At 37.9% G+C, this 15,983-nt stretch overlaps 1 protein-coding gene across 2 annotated transcripts in view; it reads left to right on the forward strand.

Annotated features, from left to right (window-relative positions):
* Nucleotides 1–15,983, forward strand: part of APPBP2 (amyloid beta precursor protein binding protein 2) — a 43,328-nt gene that overhangs the window by 9,081 nt on the left and 18,264 nt on the right. For both annotated transcript variants that reach the window (XM_030537080.1, XM_030537081.1), the window contains exons 2-4: nucleotides 4,473–4,561; nucleotides 6,900–7,051; nucleotides 8,358–8,481. In XM_030537080.1, the coding sequence (XP_030392940.1) occupies nucleotides 4,473–4,561; nucleotides 6,900–7,051; nucleotides 8,358–8,481 (365 nt within the window). The remainder of the gene's footprint in view (nucleotides 1–4,472; nucleotides 4,562–6,899; nucleotides 7,052–8,357; nucleotides 8,482–15,983) is intronic.

Here is a 15,983-nt window from a genome sequence, read left to right on the forward strand (position 1 = left end):
TTTAAAATTAGATTGGCCTAGCTACCGTGACTCACAAGGTGGATTAGCTACAGCAACAGAAAAACTCTTTCCATCTCTGTAAAAAGCGTCTATATGGTGCTATAACAGCATAGCTACAGCACAACAGCTGTGCCACTGTAGTGCCCATAGTGTAGACAAACCATGTTGGATTTCCTTGGCCATTGTAAATGGGAATGAAGATTAGTGTGCATTCTAAAGTTAGGTGCAGTGTTTTGAAAATTTAGCAACTGTAGCTAAAATAATACATAGATTTCTGAAGCTAGTCTATGCTATAGTGTCAAGCGATTTTGTTTTGGTTTTTTCCTCTGAAGGCAGGTTAGCAACTGTGGTGTATATCATTTTGACAAGACAAATGCTTTGTTAATTTTTCAGCAGCTCTTTCCTTTGTTTTAGTTATAGACAAGTCTGTTGTGCTCTTCACTGGAATATTGGCATTCTGACAATATTAAAGATATGTCAAATTATTTCTAGAAATATAGAGCATTCCATTTTTCAGGCTGACTTCATATAATTTGATAGGGTGGTGATGGCTGACTTTCTTCTTAGTTTCCCTACTATTTTTTTTAATAAACAATCCTTTGTCAAGGGATCCGTGTGTGTGTGTGTGTCTTTGTGTTGTGGGGGTGGGGAATCCTCGTGAGATTCAGCAGCATCCAGCTGATATGATAAAGTGTCTTTTTAAAGAGATTTTCTCCATTTTAGTACTGAGTAGTGTCACTCTTTGAACTCTGGAAAAACGTATGATAGTCTTCTATTTCTCTGCAATTTTTTGATTATTACATTTAAAAATACCAAGCCAGGCATGAAGTGCCAAGACTTAATGTTGCTGTAGTACAGTGGTGTGTGACCTTTGGCCGGCAGGCCGCATGCGGTCCACCAGAGTAATCTGATTGCGGGCCGTGAGACGTTTTGCTGACGTTGACCATCCGCAGGCACGGCCCCATGCAGCTCCCAGTGGTCATGGTTCATCGTTCCCAGCCAATGAGAGCTGCGGGAAGCGGTGGACCAATGTGCTGGCCGCCACGTCCTACAACTCCCATTGGCCAGGAACAGCGAACCGCGGCCACTGGGAGCTGCGGGGGCCATGCCTGTGGAAGGTCAACGTCAGCAAAATATCACGCATCCCGCAATCAGATTACCCTGATGGCCCGCAGGTTGCCCACCACTGCTGTAGCACCTTTATTTTTTGATACAGTTGGAAGCCATCCTAGACGAGTCCTATGTAATTTTTCTGTAGATGACTGTTAAATGATCTACCGCAGTAATTGATATCTTTAAATTTCTGCAATGACTTCTAAGGGAGAAAAGCCGAGTTAATTGTTGAACATGAGTTACATTTAAACGCCAGCTAGCTTAAGTTTGTGTCAGGAAAAAGTATTTCTTTAAAGAAACAAATATTCTCAGAGGTTCAGACCTACAACAGTGCTTGACAAGGGATATTTCCCTTGAACTTGGCATTTGTTTCAAATAAACTAACTGGCCTTGTGACCATGAATTCTCAATCTCTGTGTGGGTTTCCAGCAGAGAACAATTTCTTCCTTTCTTGGGTCACATGGTGCAGGTTTGAGATACTTGGATAACAGTGAAAATCCAATTTCCGAGGATTTCTGAATGTGTTTTTTGCTTTTTATAAGGAGTGAATCTTCTAGAAAAACTGCCTGCTACTCATCATAATTTGAAGTCCCCCTTTCCTTTCTAAATCAAGTATCTGTTACCATATGTCTGAAAATGAAGCATTCATATCACCACAGATTAAGTAGACTTAATCTAGGTTACTTCCTTTAAATTTTTTGCCGGTAGTTGCAGTAAATGGATGGATAGTAAATATGCCAAGCCGTCAGAATTTCAGGTTACACTAGGGAAAATGAAAGTTTGTCATTTGAGTGGCAGGCATGCAAGTCTATGCCACTGAAACAGGAAGAGAGATCTGCAGGATTCAGTCATGGAAAAGCAAATATCAGTAACTTTTCCCAAATCAAATTATACATGTATTCATCATTTTAAAATCACAGTAAAAAATCTATATAAACATATTGACTAAAAACGGCACATCTCTTAATCAGCTTGTAAATCAAAACACAAATAAACGTGTAATTTTATAGTAGATACCTTATAAGATTGTGTAGACTTATTTTGGAAATATTTTTATAAAAAGGATTTTAATTACAATTGTTGTTTGGGACTGCAGGGCTGGAGGCGGCTGTTTTGAGTTTATGATGCTAGCAGTGTGGGAGTTCCAAGGAATGGACTAATGCTTTTTAACCTGCTTTAATAATGGCTTACCAAAAAAGAAAATAAAAACTTGGATTATTTTTTTTTGATGAAGCAATGTAAATACTGAAGACTAAAGTAGTATTTGTGATTGATTGTTAAATCAATATTAATGCAGCTTGGAAACTTTTTTAGTTCCTTTCACAAATGACTTCATTCAGCAAGACACCTGCCTCCAGTGTTGTTTTTGAAATTCCAGTTGTGATTTGAGCGATTCTTTAATTACAGAAAATAAACTTCAGATTATTTGATGTAAAGTTGTTACTTCATTGACTTTTAGACAGCTAGGCTGAGGAAAATGGAAGTACTTACTTTTATGCATTTATTCTAAAACAACGTCTGCCCTCTGACAAAAGAGGAACATTTAGTAGTGCAATGAGTTACTCCCCTTCTTTGATGACCTTAACCTTTTGAAGTACAGAAGAAATACAGTACAGTATGTATCTAAAGGGTAACATTATATGAAACTTTACATCATTTAAAAAAGGTTGAGATATTTTTGCAACAAAATAGATGACTCAAAGGAAAATGTGTTTGTTGCAGTTGATGTTATTAGGTCAGAGAGTTGTCAGGTTTGTTGGAGGATTTATTAAAATATCCAACCCGCTGTTTTCTAGAATCAACATTAAGTGCACCTATGTATATACTTAAAAAAAATTCTGTCCATTAAAGGTGTGCCGATCCTATTCACATATCGTGTAAAATGAGTTTCTGTCCTTGTATTAATAACTAATAACTTGATTTTAAAAAATAAATTTAATCTTCACCATTTATATAGCTTACTTTCTGCTCTGCATTCAGCTTATACATGGAAATGATCAGTCTTGTTTTGGTTAGTTTTCTATTTTTCATGTATGAACACGCTGGTGTTATGTGTCTGGATACAAACACTATAGGAAAAAAATAGATATCCCAACAAATCTGTTGCATAACACTGAAATTTATATAAAAAATAAAACTATTTTAGCTTAACTTAAATTTTGGACAAAAGAACCTAACAGTATCTCTTAACTAATTTTTGCCACCCCAGAACTAAGTGTGTTGATGAGCACAGAAAAGTACATAATGTAGTAAACAAACCAACTTGGCCTATGCTCCACAATAATCAGAGAATTGGCAAGCAGTGACTAATTTTTCCCAACAGTACAAAACCATTAAAAGAATAATGCTGATTTGAAGTTTCTCATATTTCTGAGCTACAAACAGTGTACAGTAAATAATAAATCTAAAATTGTTTTAAAAATACTTCTTTCTACAAACTTTGAAAGAAAAACATTCACATCACTTCAAGTCAAAAATGTAATTGACTAGGGAGAATGACTACTCATGTTCATTTGGTTTATAGTCAGTTTCAGCACTGGATAAAGTAGGGATACCTTCTCAATTGTCAATATCCCTTCATGTGCCACCAGGCATTTTATAGAATAGTGTTAAGAGTTAAGACTGAACACAGAGCAATTCTGTTTAGCTTTTGAGATCTGATGAAATCCCAGTCTGTGCTGGTATAATTGCAAGTGGACAATGTGTACATCTTTCCATCATGGAGCATCTTGGGAATCAAAGGAATTGGTAATCATTTTTTAAAAAGTTTACTGATTTGTTGGCTGACTGCATTAATGTGTGATCTTTCATATAGCATTCAAAAAGCAATGTGCTGGGATTATAATTGAATTTTGAGATTTGAAAACCATTCTAATGCTTCAGGGTACCTCGGTGGATCCCCCTGTTCCACCTAGCTAGCACTCACTGTAAGCGTGAATGGTGCAGTTGTGTGATCAACTGTATAAACTGTGTTGCTCAGTGAACTGATACCTTTGTGGTCATAATTGGTTCAATAAAGGAACAAGAGTAAGACAATAGGGTATATTGGATGTTTTAGAACAGAGTGCTGGATAACTCCTTTTGTGACTTACTATCCACCTTATCTCTTTCCTTGAAACTTTACATCTGTTTTTCTACAGAATACAGTGATAGCACATTATTGTTTGTTGGTAACTGAACACTCCCTTGAGATTATTTACCCTTGTTCTAGGCAGTCAGCTGTAGTTCACAGGTGGTATGGCAAGTAAAGATTTTAGAATAATATTTTACTATTAATGTAAAATTTCTGTTTTACTATTAATATAATTTTTAGTAGATTTCATAATTTTAAATTTTTCAATTTTTTTTGCTTCCTCCAGCTTTACCAACAAGGTCGCTTATGCCAGTTGGGCAGTGAATTTTGTGAACTAGAAGTCTTTGCAAAGGTGTTACGAGCTTTAGATAAAAGGTAACTATCTTAGATTATTGCTCAATCACATTTCCTTTTTAATGTCTTGCTTTAATCCCATTTATTGGAAAAATTAGACAAAAAATATTCTTGAAATATGCATTTCTGTATCTTTTCCATAGCCACTTTCTAGTACACACACTCATCTATGACTCTCTACATTTTGGGAGTTGAGTATCTCAGGGGTTCTAAAGAAAATCTGATTTTAATCCTGGCAAGGTATTTCTCTACTCTGTCTAGAGCCAAAAATGGTCTAAATGTGTATCTAGTGGTTGGGGTGGCTAGCAAGACTTTAAAAGTGTCATTACATTACTTTGCCTGGTTTCTGTTGTCGCCAGGTTATGGAGGCAAAATTTCATGTATTGAAATAACTGACTTTCCAAGCCATTTCTGAAGTGGGCAAAGCCCTCTTGGGTATTTTGAAATGTTTGATATATCTTGGGAGAAAGGTTGAAATTCAGTTCTCTGTTCTGAGACTCTCCCCTTTTTCCCCCAGAACAGATCCAGCTTTCTCTCCTCCCCCTCCTCAAAAAAAAAAAGAGAATATAAATGGGTGTGTCGCTAGATAAACACACCCATCCGTACACATCCTGTATTAAGGTTGTGTTTACATACTTTAGGGGAAAAAAAGGGAATGTTGATATAACAGTATATGGTCAGTGTAGAATATGTTAATTAACATTGTTAATTCTGCATTACAACGGGTATCTATACAAGCCAGGGCAATGCAATTATAATATCTTATTGTAAATGACCCAAAATATCAGTAAATAAAATGTTCCTCATCCCTGCCCCCACCACCAAAAATATGCTATTCCATTGTCACTGTCTTTATATCATTCAGGACAGAGAGAAACTTCCTGATTGCTGTTTTTAAGTACTGTAATGGCTAAAACAGAATATGATGCTTAGGGCAGATCACAGTTAGGGTTGTCACTGATTTTTTTTTTTTTTTTTTTGTTAATAGTTCTTTTAAAATTATATTGCAATGCTTCACAAGGCAGCAGAGGGTTCAATGGAAGGTACATGTGTTAAATGACTCTAACAATCCTTTAGAGAGGATAGGTAAAAATGTGGAAAAATAAGAGCAATATGTGATACCAAGCAAAGAAATGCACGAATACAGGGGATGTGTAATACAGACATGCACACACCTTTAAAGCTAATCTAATTTTATGGACCAGCTGGTCTTTAGCACTATATTAAAATTACTACAAGTAAACTGACTTATGCCATTCTTCAGAGCTTAAATATGTCTGCATTTTACCTGGGTGTTCAGCTCTTGTCCTTCACTCCTGGTCTTAAATTTGAAGACTGTGCCCCTCCCTTCTGGTCTCATATTTTACTGATGAATGGTAGAACTCCACTCCAACTTCACAGAAGGGCTTTTGAATTCCAGATCACTGTTTGTCACATCTCTTCATTTTTAGGTAAATGGTTAAAGCCATTAAAATCTTTGTAGCATTTGGTCCCCTCTATGAATTTTCTGTTAGTTTTACTTAACTAAAATATGCTAGGCATGAATCCTGTGGTGGCTTTGGCAACCCTCCAGTGTTATGCCTATAAAAGCTCTGTGACTGCAGTTCTTAGTTCTCTTTACCCCACAGAACATATGCCGTATTACATGGCTAAATGCAAGCTCAGCTTCACCCTTTCTGAAAAATCAGATCGGTAAGAATATAGCAAATGTATAAAGGGTCTGTCCCTATATGCCCATGTAATTCCAGATGTGGCTGTCTGCCAAAATGATAGGAAAAACTCCTCAGGTTGGGGAACTCCATTTCTCTGACAGTCCCATTTTGTTAGACTTGTAACTGGCCTCTTGAGGCTGTATTTTCCCCTGTACCCACAATAAGCATTGACTTTTTAAAAAATTATCACCTTCTCCTTATTGTATTTTTCTGGTCTTCGACTCTTAATAACTTCCTTTTACTATTGGTTTCTACACCATTTTAATTAAGGACTTTGGAAACAGGCTTCCTAATATGTTTCACATCTGTGAAATTGGCTTTTGGTTGAAATTCAGAATGATGGATCATTTCCTGTTTTTAAATGTTTTAAAATTTTGTTTGCTGTTTTTAATGGCATGTGTAGGTGTCTTTTGTTTAAGACACCCTGCGCTGTTTAATCCACTTTGTATAAATCCACTTTATAATGTACAATACAACAACTGTATACTACTGGTCTTGAGGTAGATGGGTCTGGGCACTATCTTCTGGGGATTTTAGATATTTTTTAGTATTTATGACTTACTATCACACATGAGTCTGTAATACTAAAGAACCAACTGACTGGAATACTTATTTTTTTAATTAAATACCGTTTTCTTTCCTTTCAGACACCTGCTTCATCACTGTTTTCAGGCTCTGATGGATCATGGAGTAAAAGTTGCTTCTGTGCTGGCATATTCATTCAGTAGATGGTGCTCCTACATAGCAGAATCAGACTCTGATGTAAAAGACAAAGCAATCCAGATTGGTTTTGTTTTAGGTAAGTGGTGATGAAGTACAAGGCTATTTAACTATGATGCTTTAGCTTAAATTAAACTTGAATTAAAGGCATAAAAGAATAAAGTATTTTAGAACATCTTTAGAAGATTACATTTGGACATAGGTATGGAGTTTGAAACAATTCGAAAGTATATTTTATATATAAATATACATATATTTTTCCTGGTCAGGTTCTGATTCAGTGGAGGAGTTCTTAAAAAATACCCTATTAATTACAGAGAAGGGATTTGAAATTTGGCAGATATTATATTTACACAGTGTGAAGACTTGTTGTTAATTTAATGTATATTTTTGACAGAAAACTAAGGGCGAGAAATATACATAATACCAATAAAAAGAACAGTAGTGCTTGTGGCACCTTAAAGACTAACACATTTATTTGAGCATAAGCTTTCATGGGCTACAGCCCACTTCATTGATGTATGCAGTGGAAAATACAGTAGGAAGATAGTATATACACAGAGAACATGAAACAATGGGTGTTACCATACACACTCTGAGAGTGATCAGTTAAGGTGAGCTATTACCAGCAGGAGAAAGAGAAACTTTTTGTAGTGGGAATCAAAATGGTCCATTTGCAGCAGTTGATAAGAAGTTGTGAGGAAAGGGCAAGGAAAATAAACATGGGGAAATAGTTTGACTTTGTGTAATGACCCGTCCACTCCCAGTCTTTATTCAAGCCTAATTTAATGGTGTCCATTTTGCAAATTAATTCCAATTCAGCAGTTTCTCTTTGGAATCTGTTTTTGAAGTTTTTTTGTTGTAATTTTGTGACTTTTAAGTCTGTAATTGAGTGACCAGGGAGACTGAAGTGCCCTCAGACTGGTTTTTGAATGTTATAATTCTTGACATCTGATTTGTGTCCATTTATTCTTTTATGTGGAGACTGTCCAGTTTGGCCAATAAGTTATATTTTGACTGAAGATGAATCCTTCCACATTTGCATTTCATCCCCTTCAGACCAAGGACTGTTTTAAAATGGAGTCTTTGAACCCAGCAGGATCTCCATAATATAATTGCAGTTTTATAGAACCTCACAATATTTCTTTGTAAAGTGATGTAGGAACATGTCACTGCAGGGTCATCCTGTCTCCAAATTATGGTAGCACTGACTTTCTATATCTTAATTTGGGCACAGGATACCCACTTCTTCCTGTTCTTTTACTCTTAATCTGCAATGAAAGGGCATATTAGTACAAATTTCACAAGCAGTTCCAATTAAGAAAAATTCATCTTTTACAATGATTCAGTGGTGTCCAAAGGTTTGTTTGCTCTTGAATTTCCAGGAGGGTTCCTATCAGATGCTGGCTGGTACAGTGATGCTGAGAAAGTGTTCAGTTCCTGCCAGCAGTTATGTTCGCTTCATGATGAGATGCCTCACTGGTGTCGTGCAGTAGAATGTTGCGTAAGGTAAGCTTGGACTTGAACTGCTTTGAGTCCGATTGCATAAATTATTGTAAATTTTAGGTCTTGTTTATATTGAAGAGTTTTGAAGGCGTCTTACTGCAAACTTTTTTTTTTTTTGGTGGGGAGGGGGTCATTACATCCCTGAGTTCTTGATAGCAACCTGCTGTCCCACTGCCCATTGTGGCAATATCCACCATGGGCTTTCAAAAGTGATGGATAAATACGTTACCTGGCTATTTCTGATAAATGGTCATTAGTGGAAAAGTTAGCACTGTAGACTTAGATTTCTGAGTTAACATTCTATCAGTTTATATTCAGAAAGGTCTTAAAGGGATAGATGTTTCTAAATGAAGGTTATATTCTACGGAAAATAGAAAAAAATCTGCTGGAAATTCCATGAGGCTCTGTCCTTTGAATCAGGAGTTTCTATGCCTACTAACTCTTTGGTCCCTGGTTCTCACCATAAATAATGAAAGGTACTAATTTTCTCTTGATAGCTAGAGGATTATCAAGGATATTAAATAATCTGACATGTTTATTACCGTTAAGTGTACTGTATTACCGTTAAGTGTATAATATATCACAACACGGTGCACAATACAGCCCACACCAGGAAACTATGTATGTTTCATCAATAGGACTCCGCTTCAGTATTTTTCAGTTCAAGAAGTCCTGAAAGGCCAACATCAAACTAGCAAAAGAATATACAATTAGCCTCTCTATGCTGCAAGAATAACTATGCACTAGCAAAGTTGTATGCCAGGACATGGTTCTGCTTTTTTTTTTTTTTTTTAATTGCTTGTGTGGACAGCAAAATAAATGCCTTTCCATATTAGGGAACAGTATCAGAACCCACACAATTATAGAATCATGTTTTCATGTTAGCAACAAAAACCCAAACGTGTATTGCCATATGGATGTCCTTGAACATGTTGGTTAATTATGGTTGCATGGGGACAACCATGGTTCTTGTAGTGCAGTCAGGCCCAGGGCCGGCTCCAAGTTTTTTGCTGCCCCAAGCAAAAAAAATTTCTGCGCCCCCCCCCGGCCCCACCCAAACTCCGCCCCTTCCCACCCCATTCCAACCCCTTCCCCAAATCCCCAGCCCTGCCTCCTCCCCCGAGTGTGCTGCATTTCCCCTCCTACTCCTCCCTCCCAGGCTTGCCAGGGAGGGAGGGAGAAGTGGCGCAGCAGCGTGCTCAGGGGAGGAGGCGGAGGTGAGCTGTGGGGGAAGCGGTTCCTGTGCCCTCCCCAGGGTTATTTCCTGCAGCCCTCCCCGCGCCCACCACCACCGCAGTTCACCTCCACTCTGCCTGCTCCCCAGAGCGTGCTGCCGCCTCTCCGTTTCTCCTCCCTCCCTCCCAGACTTGCCACAAAACAACTGATTCACATGGCAAGCCTGGGAGGGAGGGGGGAGAAGCGGAGCAGCGGCACGCTCGGGGGAGCAGGCGGCTGTGGAGTGGCAGTGAGCTGGGGGAAAGGGGGAGAAGTTTCTCTGCCCCCCCCCCCCCCGGTTACTTCTTGCAACCCTCCCCATGCCCCCCACTGCCGCAGCTCACGTCCGCTCAGGGCCGGCTCCCAGCTTTTTGCGCCCCAATCAAAAAAAAAAAAAGGAGCCGGAGTGACGCCTCAAGCACATGCTTGGAGCGCTGATATCTAGAGCCGGCCCTGGTCAGGCCCTTAGCTTTCAGTATGAAGTCCCTTGATCCAGAAGCATAAGAGAAGAAATGGTTCTTTACATTCAGCCATACCACAAACAATAAAACACCACAATAGTTCAGGCAGTTCAAATTGAAGACATATCAAATAGCCAGGCTAAGAAACCCTTTTTACAAATGCTATATACAAATAAATAATTCTAAAAAATCCTTTTTGGGGGGGGAGGTGGAAGGGGGAGAAATAATTACACACAACTTCAAAGGCGTGAGACATTTAAGTAAATTAGTGGGTGTTACCATTTGATCGCTTTGCACTGCAGAATTCCCTGCTCTTACCACTGTGCTTGTATATTAGAAGGAAGTTGGATTTTTGTATTTTCTTAAAAATGGAAGTTTAATCATATCTTGCCTTCAGATCCCCCAGGTATATTGCAGGCAAATTTGACATCAGTCTCCTAAAAGCGTCTCCTGGTAGTCTGAAAATTTTGGAATATAATCTGTGCCAGTTTTTAATAATATGACGCTAGTTACTTCCCCTTTCCTGCACTTTAAATATAAGATTACTTGTACACAGCTTTTTGGAATTGATCCTCACAGTTCACTGCAAAGTTACTGTAGCAGGGCTGGGTTCTTGGTGAACCTGAGCAAATAAAATATTTCAAAGACTAGCCCTAGGGTGTAAAGCCTCACAAAAGAGTGTGTAGCTTTTGTTCTTTACAAACTCTGTGATCATAAGGCTAGTTTTTACCAAGTTTTAACTTGTTAAATCTAATTGCCATATTCTGCCTACAAAAGGTTTTCAAGGAAGCCAAATATGTTTAAATATAGAACAAACTTTTGCTGTTTCTCCCAGCATCCGTATCTACTTCTCATTGGAGACAGTGAGCACTATCTTGTTCAGTCTCAAAGGGAAAGATTTAGCAACAAATCTCTGTGAGAAGGTACACACAGAATCTGGAACCTTCTAACTTAATTTGTTCTCAGCATAAGAAGCAAAGAATTTCAAACTACAGAAACGTGGCTGCAAAATTACTAATCCTTGGTAGTCAGGGAGGACGTGTAAGGAAGACACAGACATGAATACTCCGTAAAAATACAATTGCGTTAAAATAGAAAGATGCTCTGAACGCCTCATCAGTGACTTGGGAAAAACTGTTACTACTTTATTTCTGAGCACCTAGAAATGTCATAAGCAAGTTAATAAATACAAATGTGATCACCACCCTAAAGAGCAAACAATGCAAACATGACACGAGTTAGGGAGATAGACGTGAGTATGAGGAGGAAAGGAAAAGAGGCAATAAAAATACATTTACTCACTGAGACAGGCGTATTGATGGTCAGGTTCCTATTTCTAGTTTGTGAACACATCTTACCGTGATACTTCTTGTAATTCTAGTGTTGGACTGTTTGTTTGTTTGTTTGTTTGTTTGTTTGTTTGTTTGTTTGTTTGTTTGTTTGTTTGTTTGTTTGTTTGTTTGATCTGACATATACTGGGAGAGATTATTCTGTTACACTGAGGTTGAAGGGTCTTGGATCCATGTTTTTCCAGCTATTTGCCTCATTACTCAGCAAGAGAGTAGCAGCTGGACATGTTTTTGTGACAGAAAACATCTAGACTGCTGACCTGTTATCTAGGACAGCCAGCGATACCTGCTTTGGGACAACAGCTCTAATGATGTTGCTGGGAAAGATTAAAGCTGAAAATTGTAGATAAAACTGAGGATCTTAAGCCTATGCACCTAAGTAAGGAACAAAAAGGGAATCTAAATAAAGTGTATAGAGTCCAATTGGAACTGGTTTTAAAGTTTGAGCTTTTTACACAGGATGTTATAAATAGCATTAGGTTTAAAAATATTCAAGGATTATGGTCTTGCATTACTTTGGAGTAGTGTGTGGAGTTTGCTTACCACATATATTAGAACTAGTGGCACTGGCTGTAGTAAGTTACTATGAATAACACACAGAAAATATTTATTTAATTTATTTATTTATTGCTATGACACATGCTTTCTTCTTCTCTCTTCTGCAAGGAAACAAACCAAAAGGAGCATATATGTTATATACTAAACTACATAGCGTAGCCAGTTGGTCTGGACCTCCCATTTCCTCCTCTTTGGTTCAGTCTTCTGTTAACTCTTCAAATTGCTGTAACAGCTTCACTTTTATCTGCTAGCACTTACTGGTGTCTACATTTCCAAAAAAGGGGTGTGTGCATGCACAGGTAATGTTGTTTTTCTTTTAAAAGAAAAACATTTTGTCAAATAAAGTCAGAGTATTCTCAAGAGGCTAGTAAGCCAGACATTTAGTAAGGTCACCAGTATAAGCTTCGGAGGTACTTTCAGATGTCCTAAGGCGTCTTATTCTAGTTCTGAACTTGATCTTCTAAAATCCCAGGCTTTTGATAGGGATTTACACACACTCACACACAATTAGATCAAATTACAAAACCCAGCTGGTATATTAAAGGGATTTATTACCTTTGACTGAAGCCTCCAGATTATTGGTTATTGCCTGTGGCCAGACACTGGTTTAGATGTGCTAATAGAAGTTGACTCACCACAACAGATCATGTGACTCCAGATTTAAAGTTTTTTTTCCTTGTCCTGTAGTGGCTCTCAGAACCTAATGACATACCAGAACAGAAACATTTAAGTTCTTGGAACACCATGCCTTGCTGTATCTAATGACACACAACCCCAGTAACTTTTCAAAATTAATTGACTTTGCTATTTGTGCATCATATTCCTTAATTATTATGTTTACTTGAGCAAATATTCACATCTGATTAGGTTGCATGGTATATGTGGTAACAACATTGTAACACTGGATCAACTGAAATTATTAGCCTGTAAGATTCCCATCTCATTTTGGATAACGTTTTTGCATAACGTGATATTGCCAGATTGAGGACTGTGTCACTGCAGTGTCCTTCCCGCAGCAGTCTGTTGTTGACTGTTAATGTGCTGATTCAGTGGTGCAAAGTTGCATTTTCTTCCTTGTTCTAATAATTGATTATAGTTCATTGTTGCTTATGGTAGGAATTGCATACATATAGACCTCTACCTCAGTAGAACGCGACCCACTATAACACGAATTTGGATATAACATGGTAAAGCAGTGCTCGGGGGAGGGGGCTGCATGCTCCGATGGATCAAAGCAAGTTCAATATAACACGGTTTCACCTATAACGTAGTAAGATTATTTTGGCTCCCGAGGACAGTGTTATATCAAGGTAGAGGTGTATTTCTGTATATGCAATGCAACATTATGATGATATTTTGAATATCTGCCTAGTTTTCTTGCTAAATTCACCTGCCTTCAGGATTTCAGATGAAAGTTTTACTTTATTTTTCTGAACTTTGATCTTCCTAAACTAAACGTTAAATTTAATAAATGTTTTTCTGTGCCTTTGTAACAGAGTAACTTAATCTTAAAGAGACCAAGGTAGGTGAGGTAATACCTTTCATTGGATCAAGAGACAGGTTTTAGGGTGACCCTGCAAATAGTTTAATTTTAGCACTTACAGACACCGAAACTCTGATGGGGAGAGCTGGGAGATGTAAAAAAATGAGTAGTTTCACAAATCTTGTGCAAACACTTGAGCTCTTGGAAAAGTACTATATGAATATAGGAGGTTACTGGTTAAATTAAGCAGAGTTAATATGCATAATTTCTAGGAGTTTCACATCTTTTATTTTGAGTTTGGTTTACTGTTGCTAAATTGTCTCTAGTCACTTACATTCTGAAATAAGTGTCTACTGGTAGACTAGGATCCAAAATAAATTGTTTTGAATTCACATCTTTTATGATATTCATGCAAATGTGTATATAGATCACCCTTTATGTGGGTTTTCCTGTGTACACTTGGTGACAAAAGTTGGGTAGTGTGCAGTGTGCTTACTTCAGATGGTTTGATTCATTATCTACTTGTTGCATAGCTTCCATTTTGCTGCTGGGTTTGCTGCCACCCTGTTCCATGTGAAGGTTTCTATACAGGCAATGTTCCTTATTCTGTATCACATTTTCTGTTCTTTCGCTTTGTTGACATTTTGTAAAATATCTAGTAGTTAGCTGGAAAGTTGGTATCTCTTTGTCAGGCTTGTTCTTTCTTTGTAGCAGTTCGTATGGTTGGAATACACCTGCCTTGTGCTTGGGGCTCTATTATGAAATTTTTAAATACATTTTTTTATCTGGAATTAGTGTTAGAATTTACCATGAGGCATTTCAATAGGGTGAATAGTTTATAAGGAGAAGCTGTGCTGGCTGCCTGCATTTATAAGGTGCATTTGGCTGTATTACATTGCTGTTGCAGGAGGTGTTAAAGCAATAACTTTAAAATCCTCTATCTAATGATCACAGAACCTTGGATTTAGAGGAGGAGGAGGATCCAGACAAAAGCGTCATCTTTCCCCTTTTTTCTCCTGCCTGGAGTATGAGAAAATCCACCATAACCTCATAGGACGTGTCTACACTGAAATTAAAAAGCTGCTGAGTCAGGCTTGCAGGGCTCAGGCTGAGGAGCTGTTTAATTGCCATGCGGATGCTTGGGCTCAGGCTAGAGTCTGGGCTCTGGGAAAGCTCAAACATCTACACCTGTTCTAAAAGGCAGACATCTGTAGCTGAGGAAGCACAGCTGTCTCTTTTCTTAGCCTGTGCTTGGATAAGGAAACATCTCTGCCTTTAGGCGTGGAATATGGCACAAGACACACATTTCTAATGTATAAGAAGGTGAATAAACATCAATTTAAACTTACAGAAACCTTTTGTTTGTATTTTAAATAGATGATTAAATAGATGATTCCAGGAATTGTTGTTAGCTTACACAGAGAGAGAACAGACTTCAACCCTGCTGCATTTATTGTCTGCAGGTGGTAGCTCCGTCTCCAGAAGCCATTGTTAATCCTGTAGATTGAAATGTACCAGGGCTAGAATGGCACATAAGGAAAAACTTGCATTTCAGTTCTGTTTTTTATGGGTCACCCAAGCCTTTTTTTCTCCCCAGTTGCATCTGTCCCTAATGGGTGGGTGCTCCAGGGGTATCATCAACTCCTGTGGGTGATTTAGGATGATGGATACTATCATACAAAATGGCTAAACATGGAAACCACGGTTTCCCTTTCCTCATTTAGACCTCTTGCAGGCACTTAGCTATTCACTCCCCACAGCCATTGAGGACAAACTGTAAACTTGTAGTTAGCTGCATCTATAGCCATTTAATAACAATTGCTGGCCAGGCAGGACAAGCAATTACATAATTCTTCCACCTCCCAACAGCTTAGAGAGTAAGAGTTCAGAATTTACATTACTAGATAGATTTTTTTGCTGTAAATACATTTAAACTCTTTAGAGAATTTTTCTGCCTAATAAATATAGGGTCCTGTGTTACTCTGTACTTTTCAGTAGCTTCCACTGTTAATCTAACTTCTCCAAACTCCTAGACACGTTCACCTGGAAACACTTAGTAATATTTGGAATACAAAGCATTATCTACTTAGCTAATGTATTTCTAGAGTGACTATGATCATAGCAATTAAGGATAAGTATTCTTTTGTCTTTCTGAACTAGAAGAGACTTCTTCCAATATAGTGAAGATTATTATCACTACTACAATATGCACTCAAAGGCAGCAGTGTGCTGTTGTGGGCATGTTTCACACAGAGCTTAGATCAAGACCAAACAACATTATCATCCCTGCCTTTCCAAATAGGGAATTTATCTTTCAAATTAATATGGTTTCACATGTGTCAGGGATGTGATGTAAGCCTCTTGCAGAATAACCTCCATGTGTGTTTAAGAGTTACAGTGCTGTTTAAAATAAGGATTGGATACATTTTTAGAGAGAAT

Source organism: Gopherus evgoodei, chromosome 17, assembly GCF_007399415.2.
Source record: "Gopherus evgoodei ecotype Sinaloan lineage chromosome 17, rGopEvg1_v1.p, whole genome shotgun sequence".
In the NCBI taxonomy this organism is placed as follows: domain Eukaryota; kingdom Metazoa; phylum Chordata; order Testudines; family Testudinidae; genus Gopherus; species Gopherus evgoodei.